Source organism: Solanum verrucosum, unplaced genomic scaffold (genome assembly GCF_900185275.1).
Source record: "Solanum verrucosum unplaced genomic scaffold, falcon-dt-bn FXZP01000085.1, whole genome shotgun sequence".
NCBI lineage: Eukaryota > Viridiplantae > Streptophyta > Magnoliopsida > Solanales > Solanaceae > Solanum > Solanum verrucosum.
This window is the reverse complement of record NW_026019839.1, coordinates 647,402-666,325: the sequence shown is the minus strand read 5'-3', so window position 1 is coordinate 666,325 and position 18,924 is coordinate 647,402. Positions and strand designations below refer to the sequence as shown.

The 18,924-nt window shown below is 31.9% G+C and overlaps 2 protein-coding genes across 5 annotated transcripts in view; both read right to left on the bottom strand.

Annotated features, from left to right (window-relative positions):
- LOC125815695 (protein NSP-INTERACTING KINASE 3-like) overlaps positions 1 to 18,924 on the bottom strand; it is a 451,704-nt gene that overhangs the window by 13,327 nt on the left and 419,453 nt on the right. The window lies entirely within an intron of this gene.
- On the bottom strand, positions 9,256 to 10,403 carry LOC125815789 (F-box/kelch-repeat protein At1g23390). The gene has a single exon (XM_049495345.1). It carries the CDS (start codon positions 10,389 to 10,391, stop codon positions 9,276 to 9,278), a length of 1,116 nt encoding a protein of 371 aa, XP_049351302.1. The 5' UTR covers positions 10,392 to 10,403; the 3' UTR covers positions 9,256 to 9,275.

Below are 18,924 nucleotides of genomic sequence, written 5' to 3'. Positions count from 1 at the left end.
CTCAAAAACTGTGAAGTTATGTACAGGACTAATGCTTTTATACATTGATGGACTAACTAACAAACTTGTAACTAACTAACAACTTGTAACAAACTTAATTAATAATCCATTGTGCAAACGTCTTCAAGGCACTGATGTGCACTTGATCAATTCCTCAACAACACCCACTAACCCTCCGGTTGGAGAACCATTACTACAGCCCAACTAAGCAGCTTAATCAAAGTACTACACATTTAAAGTTACAGAAGTAGGTTTAAATAACCATATAATTAATATGGAGTCCCCATAAACTCTGAAAGTTCAACTAACATCTAACAACTAATGCAGAAATACCCCTAGAACCTGAAAGTCATTGTATCAAAACTCTACTAACGACAAGTCTAAGAACAAGGGGTACAATCCCGAAACTAAACAAATACCTTAAACAAATAGTTTGAGTCCGAAAAGAGTGGACTTAAATAAGAGAGATCCATGGAAGCCTGAAAGAACTAGCTCACCCTTGAATTTGGTCATGCTCAATAGTCACATAGCTAAGGTCTATCAATAGTCACCTGAAGAAGCCCTATACTCAACAAAGAAAGAGCAAGTGCAGTATCAGTACACAATCATCGTGTACTGGTAGGATCACGCAGCTATCCCAATAAGTGCAACATAAGCAAGTAATTACAACATCATAAACATACATATACCGAACATATACAATATCAGTCATCTTATCAGGAAACATGCTCAATTTCACATTACTAATAGCAGGTAGATACGAAAACATCAATAACAAGTCAATGGTCCTCTCATGGAACCCACACCCAAACTGTTAGTGTATCGGTATGTGGTACCCGATCTAATGTTTATGCTAAAACGTGGCAATCGATCTCATATTTATGTCAGAACGTGGCAACTGATCTCATATTTATGTCAGAACGTGGCAACCGATCCCATATTTATGCCGGAACTCGGCAACCGATCCAAGTTAGTGTGTCGGAACGCAACACCTGATCCATCCAACAAGTCATAATCACAATCACAAGTATATTCTCAAATCATACAATCAAGTCATGATTCATGGCATTCATCATTCATCTATCCTCATTAGTGTGATTAATAATGCAACATTCGCATACATACATGTATTATAATGAAGCAAGAACAATCATACATCACACAACATGAAATCACAACCATCACTTATCTCGAATCCAAGCTTGAATCCCTAAGGTACTTGAATCTTTCATTTTCGTATTCTTTCTGCTTGTTCTAGGTCTACAACAATTAATATACGCAAGGATCAACAATCAAAGGTCTGATTATTCGGATTATAACAAACTAAATAACCCAAGACCAAACCCATGATCCTAATATCCCAAATTAGAGCTTCTTCCACCACAATTTCCATATCAAACTTTCCCCCATCAATAATTACCCATGAATTTACATTCTATGGATCGAATAACCGATTTGGGGAGTGAAAACCTTACCTTAGCCTTAAGAATGGTGAAAAACGGTCAAGAACTCGCCTGGGGTCGTCTCCTAGCTCTCAAAGTCAAAAAGTGCAGAATAAAACGTTTTTGAAGTTTATTTCCGACTTAAGTCGCATTTGTCCCGCCACAGTGGTCCTCACCCCGCTACAGCGGCCCCGCCCCAGTGGCATAAATTTCTGCCATAGCGGCTTGCACAGAACAATGAGCAAATTTAATAATTCAATACCCCCATTTTCACAACACACTTTCAACCAACGACACTCAGAAACTACCTAAGATTAGTTTCGGGAGTTCTACTCACCCGAATTCAATTCCGCAAAGTCATACGGGTTCTTTAACTTCTTAGCTATCTACTTATGTGATCAAAATCATAATTAGATCACCCAATTATTACCAGATTTCCCTAGACCTTATTGACTCCGATTTCGTCCAAATCTGAACTAGGTTGGAAAATTTCAAGTTACTATCAAATAGTTTTCTGACCCCAATTCTTTTCCCATTGGCTTTTCCCTAATGACAGAAATCAGGTTTTTACACCCTTTTTCTCATCTTATATGTTATCCTTTCAAAATTGCCCTTCTCATGTGATTAAATTCAATATAAATAATTGTCGGTAAAATGAGAACCACACTTTTTTTTTAAATTGTTAAAAGGAAAATGTTTTTTCATAGATTTTTTTTTTTTTAAAAATAATCAAAATAAATGATTTTTACATTTATTTTCTAAGTTTTAGTTAGTAAATAGAATATATTATTACAAATTTATTTATTTATTTATTTTTATATAAGTTTTAGTTAGTGAGGGAGTGTAGATGGGACGGGTGGGGTGTTTGGAAGTGTGGAGCATATAACCAAAACTAAAATATCATTTAGGTATGTTGTTTTCCCTCCTCTCATCAACAATAATTTTGTTTTCAAGAAATGTATTTTCATGGAAAGAATATTTTTAAAAACATTTTGACTAGCGAAATAAAAAATACTTTCTTTCGTACCAAACACATTAAAGTTGTACAATAATTATAATGAAATACTCCCTTTGTTCCTATTTATATGGTGACCATTTTGAATTTCACGTGCATTAAGAAACTAAGTAAGTTTATTATTTTACCCTTATTTAATTTTTTTGAAATTCAAGTTTTCAATCAATGAATATGGATTAATTTATTTTGATTAATTAATTTAACCAATGAACATCAATCATTTACTTAGTTTTTCTAAGTTGGTCAAATGTATATTTTCAAGGTTAATAATTCACAAGGGTAAAAAAGAAACAATATGATAATTTATGCATTAATTTTATGAACTAACAAGTATTATGAACCAATTATTTATAGAAAATAATGACATATAAAAAGGAATGGAGGGAGTAATAAGCATAATAAAGTTGAAACACAAATTTTAAAAATTATTCATATTGGAATTGTGAATGCTCAAAGGGTCACAAGATTACTTTGGTCTAATCATTTCCAATGAGATAATATATTCCATTGTTTATTTTTCGATAAATCTATTTTGCACATTTTACAATGCATTAATTTATTTAAATTTGTGGAACCCAAAGCTCAAGGGTATTTTTGTCGCTTTGGGAAGACCGAATATTCTCTAATCTACACTTGCTCAGCACTGATTTTCTTAAACCTTTTTTTAAATATAGAGTATTAGTTTTTTTTTTCAATATCATCAAGTCTACTTTTACTATACTACTTCGAGTGTTTTAAAAGGCAGGAGCGTGAGACGGAGTTTTTTGCTTAGTATAGAGTGAAACGTAAACCTCGAGATATGGGGCGTAAGCCTTATGAATCTTTAAATTCTTAAAAAAATATAAAAATACATCAATAGTTTTAAATAATTATAAACATGATTGAGGAAACTTAAAGAAAATAAAACTTCTAACATGATTATACAAGTATAAATAATTTAATATCTTACTCCCTTTATCCCTAATTACTTGTCCACTTTTGAATTGACATACTATTAAGAAAATAATGATTAACATAGCGAGTTTACCATTTTACCCTTATTAATTATGAAGTGGATAAATTAAAAACTTAAGATTTTCAGAAAGTTCTATCTTTTCTAAAGTAATTAATTGAGGATGTAATAGGTAAAAAACAATTGTTTTTTCTTAATTTGTTAAAATGGACAAGTAAAAAGTGACAAGTAAAAAGGGAAAAGTGGACAAGTAATTAGGAACATAGGGAGTAACTTTCTAATAATAAAAAAGAATCATTATTTCTAAAAAAATATTATTATCATGCTATACAATTTAACCCCCTAAAAGAAAATAATCAATAAAACTTACGTAGTATTATAATAAAAACATCACTCTATCATGAATAAAAATAAAATTACTTTCAAACAGCTAAATAAAATATGATAATTTTGAGACATATGACAAAAACATAAAGACATAAGTGAACAAGTATAATTTCGCTATGTATTTTTAAAATAAATGTTACGTAATATATAATCATCCTTACGGTGTTACCAAATCGTAAATATGTGATACTACAACTTGTTATTTGAGTTACTCTAAATCTTGTTATTTCTATGGATTAAAAACCTATTAAGTATCATTCATTTATTCAAGAATTATGAAGGTCAGCAATGTTAACTAAAGAATTAACACATAATTTGTGTAAAACTGTTCGGCGAGCCCTGAGCGTTAGGCTTTGAGCATGCTTAGGTTGTATAGTCGAGCGTAAGTCTTACAAAACTAAGCACCACACTTAAGTCTCAGGACGTTTTGCTATGAGAAGTCAAGTATAGTATAATACTTGTATCATTTTATAGATTTGTTGTTATTTTTTTTAGAGTTAATTTGACTAATTTTCAAAAACTAAATTAAACTACATTAATTTGATATTTTAAAATTAAAATTTGGATATTTAAAAACTATAGGAAAAGTACTATAAATTGCAAAAAAAACTAATTCAAATCAATATTATTTTAAAAAAAATACATCTTAAAATGTTAGTCAAAATTCATATAGTTTGACTCTCAAAAAGAAAATTGTGACAACTAAAAAGGAACAAAAAAAGTAGTAGTACTTAAGCTTATCCGGAGTGATCGGCATGGCAAGAGATAGATGTGAAGTTAGAATTTCAACTTTATGATTTCAAATTTTATAACGACGATTTGAAGTGATAATACTGAATTTTAAATTTAGTACTCATACATTTTTAATGAATTTAGCTTTGCTAAAGCTTAGGCTATTGACAATGAATGGCCAACTCCTACCAAACGAACTAAAAAACATATAGGAAAATTTGACTCAATTCCTAATTTCATGCAATTTACCTTACAAAATTCACACACAATCACCAAACAAACAATCTCAAGAGTTCAGACAATTTCATGCCAATAACATGTATATCCTCGTGTATATCACTATATACTCATGTATATCCTTGTTATATTAGTAATGACAACACCTACGACATGTGTGTAACATGTTGTGTATCATATACACATAAACTTGCATAAATATGTAGCTATATACATGATCTACATGTAATCTTAAAAATGTATATACACTTGTACTTGTGGATACACACAGATATACATAACAATATACACAAATCTAAAGCCACCATCACCACTAAAATCTGAATTAAACCACACCAAAAATTTGCCCATGAGCTATGGTTTCAGATTTAGCTAAATTACATCCATTTGATTTAACAACACTATTTAAATTTCAAATTTTCAGTTCTCAACCTTCCAATTTTTTGCTCAGAAACAATAATTTATTCTTCGGATTTCAACAATCTAACACAAAAATCCACCTCAAATGAGTTTCAATTATCATACATAACATAATTTATTCATCTATTTATAAAACTACAACATATCTAACAAACTCATTTTGCAACAATGAGGATTGTCATTGTTTTCAAGCTTTTCCAACAATATCCACTTGATTTAAACTTAGTTTTCATATTTGAAAATTTATAAGCTGCTTCTTCAAAATATTATACATCCTACCTTTTCGAGATTTCACTTGTAGGATTACATTGAGCATGTAATTTACATATGACAATTAAAAACTAAAAGGTCTCTATGAAGTTTGGTTTTAGATCCTCAAACTTGTCAAGACAACCCGAGTCAACACATAAATGTAAGTTTTTATATTTTGAGATACATTACATCTGTTAAAAAATTATGTGGTGCTTTTAATGTTTAGCAAATACCCAATTTAAGTTGATACACCTAATATATACATATATTGATTTGTTAAGTTTTAGTGCAATCTAAATTTGTATACATATATTGTATACGTCTACAGATTTGGTGCATGCGTGCAATTTGCTTCAAGTTTTGTTATTCATGAATTTGTATACACATATTGTATACACCTTTCAATTTCGATTTGAAGTTGAACATGTTTAGATAATGTACACAACAATCTATTGAAAGTTGAACATGTTTAGATAATGTTCACAACAATCTATTTATAATATATAATAGCTATAGATTTAGTTATACATATCTAGTTATATATAATAGGAGAAGTGTAAATTGCCACATGTCAGTACCACAAAAAACAGACTTTTTAAATAATTGAAATTAATTACAACTAATAGGATTAAAAAATAAATTACTATTTTATTTCTAAAACAGTTTATGAGAAAAGATTGTTAATTTATTAGCAAAATTACTTTAAAATCAGTAAATTAAAAAAAAAAAAAACATAACTACCCTTACATTTTAAATTTTCAAATCAAGTAGTTATTAATTTTAAAAATTCAAAAAGAAAATATATCACGTTAGTTTATTTAGAAGAATTTTGAGGAGTAACTTTTTAATTCCCCATTTCTCTCTTGCATGATAATACAAATCTTTTTAATTTTGATTAAGAATTTTTTTTTCCTTTTAAAAACTTTATAGTTCATATTATTTTAATTTATGGTAGTTTTAAATTAAGTCTCTTTATGATATAGTCATTGATAAAGTCAAATCATTTAATGAAGGTGATCAAGATTTTTTACTATCGGAAGTTTTTTTTGATATGATGAAAAAATATTTGCATTTATTTTTGTAACTTTTACAGTTCTTATGAAAAATATTTCTCCATTTATACTCAAATTGTGTCATCGACAATCAAAGTACATTAAGAAGGTCATATATGAAGTTCTCTTAACTTTAAAATTTTTTAACTTATATTTGGAAAAAGGCATAAATTTCCTCCTAAACTTGTCCCGAAAAGTAAATTACACACTTAAACTATTATGCTGATCCATTACACACTTTTACTACTTGAAAGTAAATTTTATACCATCCTAGAACGTGTAACACCACTCTCACAATATGTGGTGTATTACACTCGCTGCCACATTAGCGATACGTCAGCGCCATGTCAGAAATTATAATTTTTTTAATATCCTTTTTTTTTTCTTTGTTAATTAACTTTTCTTTTGCTAGCTATATTTTACACTAATTAATTTTTAATTAATTAGTAAAATTCTCTATTAATTATATCCTCTTCATAGCAAAATTGCAAAGAAGAAGCTTTCTACAATGGCCGCCAAGAAAACTTTCCGAAATTCGAAGTTGATTCGTATAGTGAAAGAATTTCCTCCATTCCAAAATGAATCACAAGAAGACTGCTTCAGTTTCTTCCATTGATTGACCATGAAAATCGAGCTTTCAATTGAAAAATATTTTTCAGATCTGGACACATTATTTTTTTCTTTTTCAATGTCTTTCATGGAGGTTTCTGAAAAGATAGGAATAATAGGAAAATAACTTTCTTCCCCTTTTCAATTGATTGCTCATCTTGTTTACTAAAAATATTTCACCATAGCTTCACGACTGAGAAACCCCTAAAATTTTGCTTCGCCGAAAAAAGAGTGGACTTTTTTGGAGAAAAGAGGACAAGTGAAGAAAATAAGGCGTGGAGGAGAATGTTGATTTGGACTTTTTTTTATTCGGTGTTCAATATCCGTATTAAAGTTTAATTATTTTGAATTCATGATACGTAGAGTCAGATCATCTCAACAAGTTTGGAGGCATAAAGCAAGACCGTATGAAGTAAGAATGTTAACAATGAGATTTTTTAATGAAGTTGAAAGCATCTAATTAAGGATCTCTATTGCATATTTTTATGAAATAAGTTATATCATATTTAATTTTAAAATGAGGGTATTTAAAATATCCGCGCAACACACGGACACAAATATTAGTTATGTATATCAAGATAAATTTTTAGATATTAATATCGTGAACGTGAAGAATCGATGCCAATAAGATTATCTTCATTTATGTACACAAATAATAAGAATAGACCAAACATATACATAGCTTCTTTAGGTTGTCCCAAAATAATTAATATCATTTAATAAATATTTAAGATTCCTTTTCAATAAACAAATACCAAATAAATATAGTAACCTTAAATTCAACAATATCAACAACTTTTTATTTTTTTTTATTTTTTTTGGTAAATTCCGAAAATGAGTAATTGATTAATAAAAAGTATGAAAAAAATATAAAATTAAATATAGTAACTTTAAATTCAACAATTTCAATAATTTTTTTAATTTTAGTAGTTCAATTAGTTGACTATATGAATTCATACTTTATTGGTGAGAGTTTGATTTATTTTTAGTTCACTATCGTTAATTTCTTCAAACTCATCCCAAAAAAATGAATTTAAATTTTACATATTATTTTAATTTTCCTTAAATAATTTTGAGCCCATTTATTTTTAAATCCAAAGTTTCTCAATGAATTTAAATGAAAATTACGTTAAAAGTTAAAAGAAGCTGAAAAAGGAAGACAGTGGTGATGAGAAAGAAAAAGTAAAGAGAAAAGATTAAGCTAGCGTTTGGTCATAAATTTTCAAATATTTTTGGCAAATATTATTTGAATGAAAATTTGGATGAAATTACACCATGTGTTTGGCCATAATATTTGGGAAACACATTTCACTTTTTTAGAAAAATATAATTTATACCCATAAGTTTTAAAAACTATCAAAACTAACCATAAATTTGTATTACAAATCAATTGAATCTTCGTTGCAACAAATAACAAGTAGTGTCCATGACACTGGAGCAATGTGATAGTTTGGAGTGAGTGCAACAAGCATTATTCCATACATCGTGAAGTAAACAAAACACATGACTTCGTTACTCTGAGCCGACTGTTCATCATTTTCATCAACAACCATATCATTACTTTCATATTCACTGAATATTATATCACTATTTTGGTGTTCACGTAAAAAATTATGTAATACAACGCAAACAACTACAATAGAGGGTGCTTTTGTACAAAATAAAAGTTTGGTGTTTAATTTCAATTTTTAAAGATCTCAAATAATGAGATTTGACCCAAATACTAAAAAAAAACTAGTATTTGAGAATTTGGGATATTTACCAAATAATAACAAATTGTATAGACAAACACTATTTGCCAATTTTTTCTCCAAATACTATTTGAGAAATCTATGATCAAACGGGTCCTAAATTTGGAGGAGTAAAAGAGTAAGAAGTTGAAATAGTGGGTCCCACAATATACGAATGGCAGCCAAAGAGCCCTCATACAACTTACAATAAGTGTGCCTCGTACAAAATAAAAGTTTTTCATAATTACATATCAAATACCCACTATCTAAGAAAAAAGTGGTTTCGTTGTTGGTAACTTAACCAAATGATCAAACACTCCTCTTTAATTTAATTAATAATCAACAATAGTTGGTACTTGGTACCGACATTTTTTTTTTTTTAAAAAAAGATAACAATTACATAAAAATAAAAAAATAAATATTTTGTCCATGCCTCATTTTTTTTTTTCACAATTTCACAGTAAATTTCCGATTTTCCAATAACATAGCTCGTTGCAAATCACCTAACCCAATAACAGAACAACTAAACACCACTCTCTGCGATCTATTTCCGTCACCGGCAGCCTCGTTTTTCATGCTCCACCACTGTAATCCGCCGTCGTTTTTGAACTCACAACCTACTATCTCCTCCGCCATCTCCGACGACTTGCTCATGTACGCATAATCTCCAGCTAAACAAACACTAATCGAAGAAACTCCATATGTTTCACTCTTAACCTTCTGAATCAACGCCGCCGGCATTTCCCCCAATTCCTCACACTCAAAATTCTCCGCATTCACTTTCCAAATTTTAACTCCGGCCACATTTTCAGAATCTCCTATCATTCCAATCAGGATCAATCGGTTGTTCGCGAACCCGATAATCGAGTGAAAAATACGTGGATCTGGCCTTAACTCATACGGACCTGACCAATTCTTAGTTTTCGGATCGAAACAGTAAGTAACTCCGGTGAATTTCTCGGCGACGACGAGTTTATCTCCGGTCGTAGCGATTGACAGCCACGTAGACGCCGCAGAGTCTTTGAGTATCGCCGGCATTGATTCACACGTTTCCCAAGTGTTTGTTTCGTTATTGTAAATTTCCACAGCTAATGGATCATCTTCAAAATCGCACGTGCCACCGGCTATAACGATTGAGCCACCTACATAACCCACAATAGGATCGGTTCTCCACACGCGCGGCGCATCCACGTGATGCCACGTGAGATTCATCGCGTCGTGTGAGAACGATAGCTTCGATGGAGAAAGCATGTAGAGTAAATTCGAATGAGATGATCGGAGTGCGGAGACATACTTAATAGATGGTTGAGATATCTCGACCCAGACATTTGAGCGAGGGTCATAACCATGTACCGAAATGTCATAAGGTGAGCGAGTGCATTGAGTGTGGATAATTAGCCAAGGCTTCGGCTTGTTGAAGCATTTGAGAGAAGAAGTAACGGCTCGATTCCATGATTTTGAAACGCACGAAGAAGGAACTAAGTCGACAAGTGGCACGTGTGAAAGAATAGTTTCTAATACATCTCCATGAATAGGGGCTTCATCCTCAAGAATAATTGCCATTTTAGTTGAAAGTTTGAAATTTTGAATATGTCAAAAATGAAATTTGTTGCAACACAAATGTTTTTTTTTTTGAAGAGAATAGGGTTGAGTATGTTATTTATAATGGAGAAATGGATAAGAGTTGGTGAGAGCACTTAGGAATAATTAGGTTCGTAGAAATGATACATGTCCTACTTGACATTTTGTAGTTGTAAAATGTTGACTCACCAACAACAATGAGCCAGGTCAACTTTAAAAAGAGTGATTTCTTCGTCCTAATTTACGTGATATTATTTGAAATTATGAGAATAAAATAGTTTAATTATATATAAATTATGTAAAAGGATATTAATTAGTTATACTAATTAATAATTAAAACAATTAAAAATATAAAAAATATTATTATATTTTTATCTCAAAACTCGTATCATATAAATTAAGATCGAAGAAATAAGAGTTGGTGGTATATCACTTTTAGCGGTAAACTAGTTTGTTGTGAATCGTCGTGAGTAGCAGAATATTTCGTCAAAGACCAATGAGTCCTTCGTAAATGGAGGCGCTAGGAAATTGGGCGATTTCAACTCTACTTGATATTATTGTTCTTTTTTTTATTTTATCAAATACTCCTTTTGTTTCGTAATTTATGTAATATTATTTTGATCTTTAAGAGAAATAAATTTAATCTTGAGTTCAGATGTACCATTTTAGTGTCCTATATTGTTACTGGAACGAATTTCATAAAACCGTAAATTTTTTTCCCTCGGAGGCTAGGATGTTCTGAGCCTTGGTTCATTATAGTTCCTACGGGGTGAAATATACAATTGATACCTTGATTACAGTAAAACCTTTTTAAATTAATATAGGCGGGATCATTTGTAGAGGTATTATTTAATCGATAAATCAATATTTATTAATTTAAAGAGTGTTTCGATACTTAAAAAATTATTCAGGGATGAAATCTCAAAGAATTTGAAAGAACCCACTAGTGAAAACGTCATTTATGAACTTGAGGTCATGATTAATGATCTCAGTTACCGCAATAAAATGGACGTTAATAACCTATTGGATGAGTGAAACTAATACATGTTTAGAGGTCCAGAGTTTAGAACAAATTATGGATATCATTGGAAAAACAATGTTGATGATAAAGTTGAAGATGATACAATATCTTTGGAACCAGTTACATGTAAGGAAACGTTTGCATTTAGAACTCTTCACAATTTTATGGTGCAATTAGAAAAGACAACACCGAAACTTTTGGATGCAATAAGAAAAGTTAGAGATGAGCTCAACTAGATTTAATTTTTTTTTAAAAAACAAAACATAATAGAAATAATATTTCACTAAATTTTCTTAGATATATTTGTACTTTTAAAAAATTATTAATTTATAATATTAATGAGACCATATATTTATATAGGAGTCTTCTGAAAATATATTACCTTATCGAAATGAGTGATTTTTTCCATTGACCCAAGTTGAAATCGAAGAAAAATTATTATCTTAAAGAGATCATTAATTGATCAAATATTAATTTAGTAAGATTTTACTATATTTTTTATGCGTCATTGTATGCTTCAACCATGCGCATTGTCTTGCTTTACCTCGTGTAATTCTAAATATTTTTCACGATTCATCATTTGATACGTATCTTGGGCTATTTCTATCGTATAATATAATAATGACACCTATAGAAAAGTGTCATAAAACTGGGATAAAGGAAATAGTATTAAGTATTATTTTTTAAAAAAATTGACTTCTAGCTAGTTCTTTAGCTAAATTCAAGAAATCCATTGGTGTCATAAAAAGTAGTACTACATCATAAGGTTCTTGTTTTTTGTACTGAAGTATCTAAAATAACGAAGAAAAAATTTATGGTTAAAACGGTTAGAATATCCAAAAGCCACAGTAGCTAAGACCTATCTCAGATTTTTCACCGCGCTTCAAAAATAAACAAAGGCAAGAAAGTTCTAGTAGTTAGAGGCGGAGTCGAGATTTAACAATTTTGGGGTTCTAAATATTTTTTTTTAAAAGAGAGGGAGTTCGAACCCACAACTTTAGAGTGAAAAGCATTTCAAACCCATAACTTTAATGTGAAAAGCATTTTCCTGGTCACTTCTTTGTTGGGTTTAGCAAGGTGTGAATGAGAAATAAGAAGAGAATGAAAAAAAGTGGGGGAACCAATTTTGGAGGGAAAATGAAAAGTCATTGCAAATTACAAATGAAAAGTCATTGCAAATTACAAATGAAAAGTCATTTCTACCATATTGGTAGAAGAAAGAAAAATTGTTGTCCTTATATTAGGAAACACTTCCTTTAGTTCTTAAAGGATTAAGAAGAAGGGGGGCCCTCGCGCCGTCGTTGCTCGGCTCGGCTTCGGTAAATGATTGATTGATAATATTTTTGGACAAAATTTATTTAATCAATCTCATTAACGGTAAATTCATTTGAAAGGACTTGTTCCTTCCGTTCGAATTTGGCAAATGATGTGATTGATTGATAATATTTTTGGACAAAATTTATTTAATTAATCTCATTAACGGTAAATTCGTATGAAAGGATTTGTTCCTTCCGAAGTCGTTACTTTTCCCAAAAGACACAACGTTCTGGAAAAACAGGTCTGAACAAACGCTTTCCTTCCTGCAAATGGCTATAAATAAGAGGTCTTTTTCATTTTTCAAACACTGAAAATTTCTCTTCTCTACATACATTTTCTTACATAAACAAAATTGTCAATTGACTGGGTTTGTGTGTGCTCTTGTTGCTGTTCTTGCGTTCGCTGAAGTTATTGAAGTTTGAGGTACCACTATTTCTCTAACAGGTTTATCCGTTTTATCTTGGGACGAATTAATCTGCAACCTCGGATACAGTGAGGGGATTAAATTTCTTAAGGAAAAATAGTGGTTTCTGTGGACTCGGATTAAAAACATACTATCTATTTCATCTTTTTTCTGTTTTCGTATTTTTGACTAACTTGAATACAAGAGATAACAATCTTAAGAAATTTAACAGTTTCTGTATTTGAGGTTTCTGGAGATTAAAACCTTTATGGTTTTCTACTCTGTTTGAATTTTTAAAATTCATTCGATTAACGATTAAAAGAACATAAAAAACTTTATAGTTAAATCATAAACATGTTGTGTAAGGATTTACTCTTTACTGTTAGTATTTCACATATTAAAATTGTCTGCCTTTTGTGATAGGAAAAATGACAAATTCAAGTCAAGTAAATGTTGGAACAGTGAGTGCTGCAACAACATCGGTTGCACATAATTGTTCAACTGCTGCCCTTGCACCGGCTGAAAAACATGCAAAGTTTTCTGGAGTAGACTTCAAGAGATGGCAGTAGAAGAGGTTCTTCTATCTGACTACGTTGAGTCTGCAGAGGTTCATTAATGAGAACGTTCCTGTTATGTCGGATGAAACTCCTCCTGAAGAACGATTCTTGGTAACAGAAGCATGGACACATTCATATTTTTGGTGTAAAAATTATATTCTGAGTGGCCTGCAAGATGATCTGTACAATGTGTACAGTAATGTCAAGACCTCAAAAGAACTCTAGGATGCTTTAGAAAAGAAGTACAAAACAAATGATGTCGGAATGAAGAAGTTCATTGTGGCAAAGTTTTTGGACTATAAGATGATAGACAGTAAGACCGTCGTCACCCAAGTTCAAGAACTGCAGGTCATAATCCATGATCTCCTTGCTGAAGTTATAAATTTATTTAATGCCTATGTTGAAAATATTAAGTCTTGTCTTAATACTCACATAATCTTTAATGTAGGATTGGTTGTGAAGATGTTTTTCAAGTGGCGGCCATTATTAAGAAGTTACCTCTATTGTGGAAGGACTTCAAAAATTACTTGAAACATAAACGCAAGGAGATGACTGTTGAAGATCTCATGGTAAGGTTGAGAATCGAAGAGGATAACAAGGACGCAGAAAAAAGGTCGTGTGGTAATTCAACAATATTTGGAGTAAATATAGTTGAAGAAGATTCCACAAAATCAAAGAAAAGAAAGAAAACATATGGTCCAAAAAACAATCCTTCTAAGAAGAAATTCAACGGAAGTTGCTTCAATTGTGGTAAATGTGGTCATAAGGCTACTGAATATCGGGGTCCCAAGAAGAACAAGAAGAAGGATCAAGTAAATTTGGCTGAATCCAAATGAGAGATGGACGATCTCTATGCAATGCTTTCAGAATGCAACTTGGTTGGAAATCCAAGAGAATGGTGGATATATTCTGGTGTCTCATGCCATGTTTGTGCCAATAAAGAATTGTTTTCATTATATATTCCAGCAACTACAGACGAGAAGTTGTTTATGGCAAACTCCATTGTTGCAAAGGTGGAAGGAACTGGCAAGGTCCTCTTAAAGATGACATCGGTCAAGGTGGTGACTTTGAACAGGGTCTCGTATGTTTCGAAATTGCGCAAGAACTTAGTTTCTATACCAGTTCTGACTAAGAACGGATTCAAATGTGTATTTGTTTATGATATAGTTGTAGTGAGTAAGAATGAGATGTATGTAGAAAAATGTTACCTCACTGAGGGCCTCTTTAAGCTCAATGTAATTGCAGTTGATATGAATAAAGATTTTGCTTCTTCTTACTTGCTTGAGTCTAAATGTTTATGGCATGAATATTTGGGACACGTTAATAACAAAACCTTGCGAAAACTGATTAACTTAAATGTTTTACCTAAATTTGAGTGCAATAAATCAAAATGTCAAGTTTGCGTTGAATCTAAGTATGCTAAGCATCCTTATAAATCTGTTGAAAGGAATTCATATCCCTTAGAACTGATTCACACTGACATTTGTGACATGAAGTCAACACTAACACGTGGTGGAAAAAAGTATTTTATAACTTTTATTGACGATTGCACTAGATATTATTATGTTTATTTGCTAAATGGTAAGGATGAAGCAATAGATGCATTTAGGCAATATAAAATTGAAGTTGAAAATCAGTTGGATAGAAAAATCAAAAATGATCAGAAGTGATAGAGGTGGAGAATATGAATCTCCATTTGCAGAAATATGTTTGGAAAATGGAATAATCCATCAAACTACTACTCCTTACTTTTCCCAATCTAATGGAATTACGGAAAGGAAAAATCAAACTTTAAAGGAAATGATGAATGCCTTACTTATAAGTTCAAGTTTACCACAAAATTTGTGGGGGGAAAGCTATCCTTACAACCAATTGAATACTCAATAGAGTGTCTCACACGAAGACACATGTTATTCCATATGAGAAATGGAAAGGTAGAAAACCCAATTTGATATATTTCAAAAAGTGGGGGGTGTCTAGCCAAAGTCCAGGTTCCTATACCTAAGAGGGTGAAAATAGGGCATAAGACTGTGGATTGTGTATTCATTGGATATGCCACAAATAGTAAGGCATGTCGATTTTTGGTTCATAAGTTTGAACATCTGGATATTCATAACAATATGGTAATGGAATCAGATAATGCTGAATTCTTTGAACATATCTATCCGTATAAAATTAGACTTGAGTCATCTAGTGGGGAGTCTAAACAACCTCGAGAAAAACCAAAAGAGAATGAAACCAATTAAGAGAGTCCTAGGTGCAGTAAACATCAAAGGACAGCTACTTCATTTGGATATGATTTTGTAACATTCCTTCTTGAAAGTGAGCCTCAAACATTCAAGGAAGCGATGTTGTCTAGCGACTCAACCTCTTGGAAGGAGGCTATCAATAGTGAGATTGAATCAATCTTAAGCAATCATACCTGGGAGTTGGTTGATCTTCCTCCAGGGAACAAACCCTTGGGTTCAAAATGGATCTTCAAAAAGAAGATGAAAGATGATGGAACTATTGACAAATATAAAGCAAGACTTGTTGTCAAAGGCTTTAGACAGAAAGAAGGTCTTGATTATTTTAACACATACTCGCCAGTGACTAGGAATACATCAATTTGGATGTTAATTACCCTAGCTGCAGTATACGATTTTGAAATCCATTAAATGGATGTGAAAACCTCATTCTTAAATGGAGAGCTGGAGGAAGAGATCTACATGAAACAACCTGAGGGCTTCGTAGTTCCCGGTAAAAAAAAAAGGGATGCAAATTTGTTAAGTCACTTTATGGACTAATGCAAGCACTGAAACAATGGCATGCAAAGTTTGATGAAATCATGTTGTCAAATGGATTTAAGATCAATGAGTGTGATAAATGTGTTTACATTAAAGACACTCCGGATCAGGAAGTCATTGTATGCATATATGTGGATGACATGCTGATAATGAGGAAGGACATTGCTAATGTAAAAGCTACTAAGCGTATGCTTGATAGTAAGTTTGATATGAAAGATCTAGAAGTAGACGATTTGATATTGGGAATAAAGATTCACAAAACTCCTAACGGTCTAGCATTGTCTTAATCTCATTAAATTCAAAAGGTACTTGAAAAGTTCAAGTATTGAAATTTCAAAAAGGCAAAGACCCCAATTGATGTGAACCTTAATCTTGCTAATAATAAAGGTGAAACTCAATCTCAATTGGATTATGCCAGAGTATTGGGAAGTTTGATGTATGTCATGAATTGTACACGACCAGACATAATTTGCGCTATAAGTAAACTGAGTCGATACACAAGTAATCCCAATCAAAATAATTGGTTGGCAATGAAGAGGGTTTTGGGGTACTTAGAAGACACTCAAAACTATGTTTTGTATTACAACAAATATCTAGCAGTTATTGAAGGATATATTGATGCAAATTGGATTACTGGGTCAACTGAAACGAAATCCACGAGTGGATATGTTTTCACTATTGGTGGAGGAGCAATATCTTGGAAATTATCCAAACAAACATGTATAGCTCGCTCTATAATGGAGTCTGAATTCATCGCCTTAGACAAGGTAGGTGAAGAAGCTAAATGGCTCCGAAATTTCTTAGAATATATTCTGTTTTGGCCAAACCAATGGCCCATATATGCATACACTGTGATAGTCAAGCTGCAATAGGAAGGGCTGAAAATGTTATGTATAACGGGAAGTCTCGTCACATACGACGAAGACATGACTTTGTTAGACAACTACTCTCTAATAAAATTATCACAATTGAATATGTAAAGTCAAAAGATAATGTGTCGGATCCACTTACGAAATGCTTAGCTAGAGATGGAGTTGAGAGATCATCGACGGGAATGAGACTATGGTCGTAAACAAGTCATTGTGGCGGTAACTCTACCTAGAAGACTGGAGATCCCAAGATCTAGGTTCAAAGAGATCAAACAAAGTCATAGATGACGGTTCAACATTGTCAAAACTTATTTTATAGTCCATTCTCAAGATGAGACAATGTTCAGTAACCAGGATAAAGGCATACAGACTTTTTAATGGTTTCTAAGTTTGATACATGGTATATCAAATAGTGTATCTACTGGATAACATAGTTAGAAACCACCTATGCAAGTGTGAAGTGTAAGCCGCTTCAAGGAGAATTCGGTAAGGCCAGTTCTCTAAGCACTTATTAATCGAGATGTGTTCATGGCTGAAACGAACAAAATAATGAGAACCAAAAATAGTTCAAGGGTTGATTGTGTGACTTATGTTGTCTAGGTATACACCAAATCTCGACGGTGCAAAGATGTCAAATCTACCGATTGACCGAGTATATCCTATTTATGTTCACTACGTCAAGTTAAAGGGAAACCTACTTATCCAGATGAAATTAACCCTTACTTACGAGACACACAAGTTTTTCATGCATATGTTTTAACAATAGCCATTCCCCATTCATGTAGGGGATTGTTGGGTTTTAGCAAGGTGTGAATGAGAAATAAGAAGAGAAATTGGAAAAAAGTGGGCGAACCAATATTGGAGGGAAAATGAAAAGTCATTTCTACCATATTGGTAAGAGAAAGGAAAATTGTTGTCCTTATATTAGGAAACACTTCATTTAGTTCTTAAAGGGTTAAGAAGAAGGTGCCCCCTCGCGCTGTCGTCGTCGCTTGCTTGCTCAGCTCGGCTCAACTTCGGCATTGAATTTGGCAAATTATGTGATTGATTGATAATATTTTTGGACAAAATTTATTTAATCAATCTCATTAATTGATTTCCTTTCTCTTATAAATTAATTCAGAATGTTAGTTAAATAACGAAATAAATTTCGCAACGAATTATTTGAAATTTGCGCGTAATGGTAAATTCGTTTGAAAGGATTTGTTCCTTCCGAAAAGTCGTTACTTTTCCCAAAAGACACAACATTCTGAAAAAAATGAGTCTGAACAGACCCGTTCCTTGCTGCAAATGGCTACAAATAAGAGGTCTTTTTCGTTTTCAAACACTGAGATTTTTTCCTCTCTGCATACATTTTCTTACATAAACAAAATTGTCGATCGACTAAGTCTGTGTGTGCTCTTGTTGTTGTTCTTGCGTTTGCTGAAGTTATTGAAGTTTTAGGGCCGAAATGGTCTGGTGGACCCTTATACTTGTATGTGTTTGTATTGTGAACCCTTCTACTTACTCATTTGTCATTTGAACCCTTGAACTCATCAAAACACAACATTTTAAACACATTT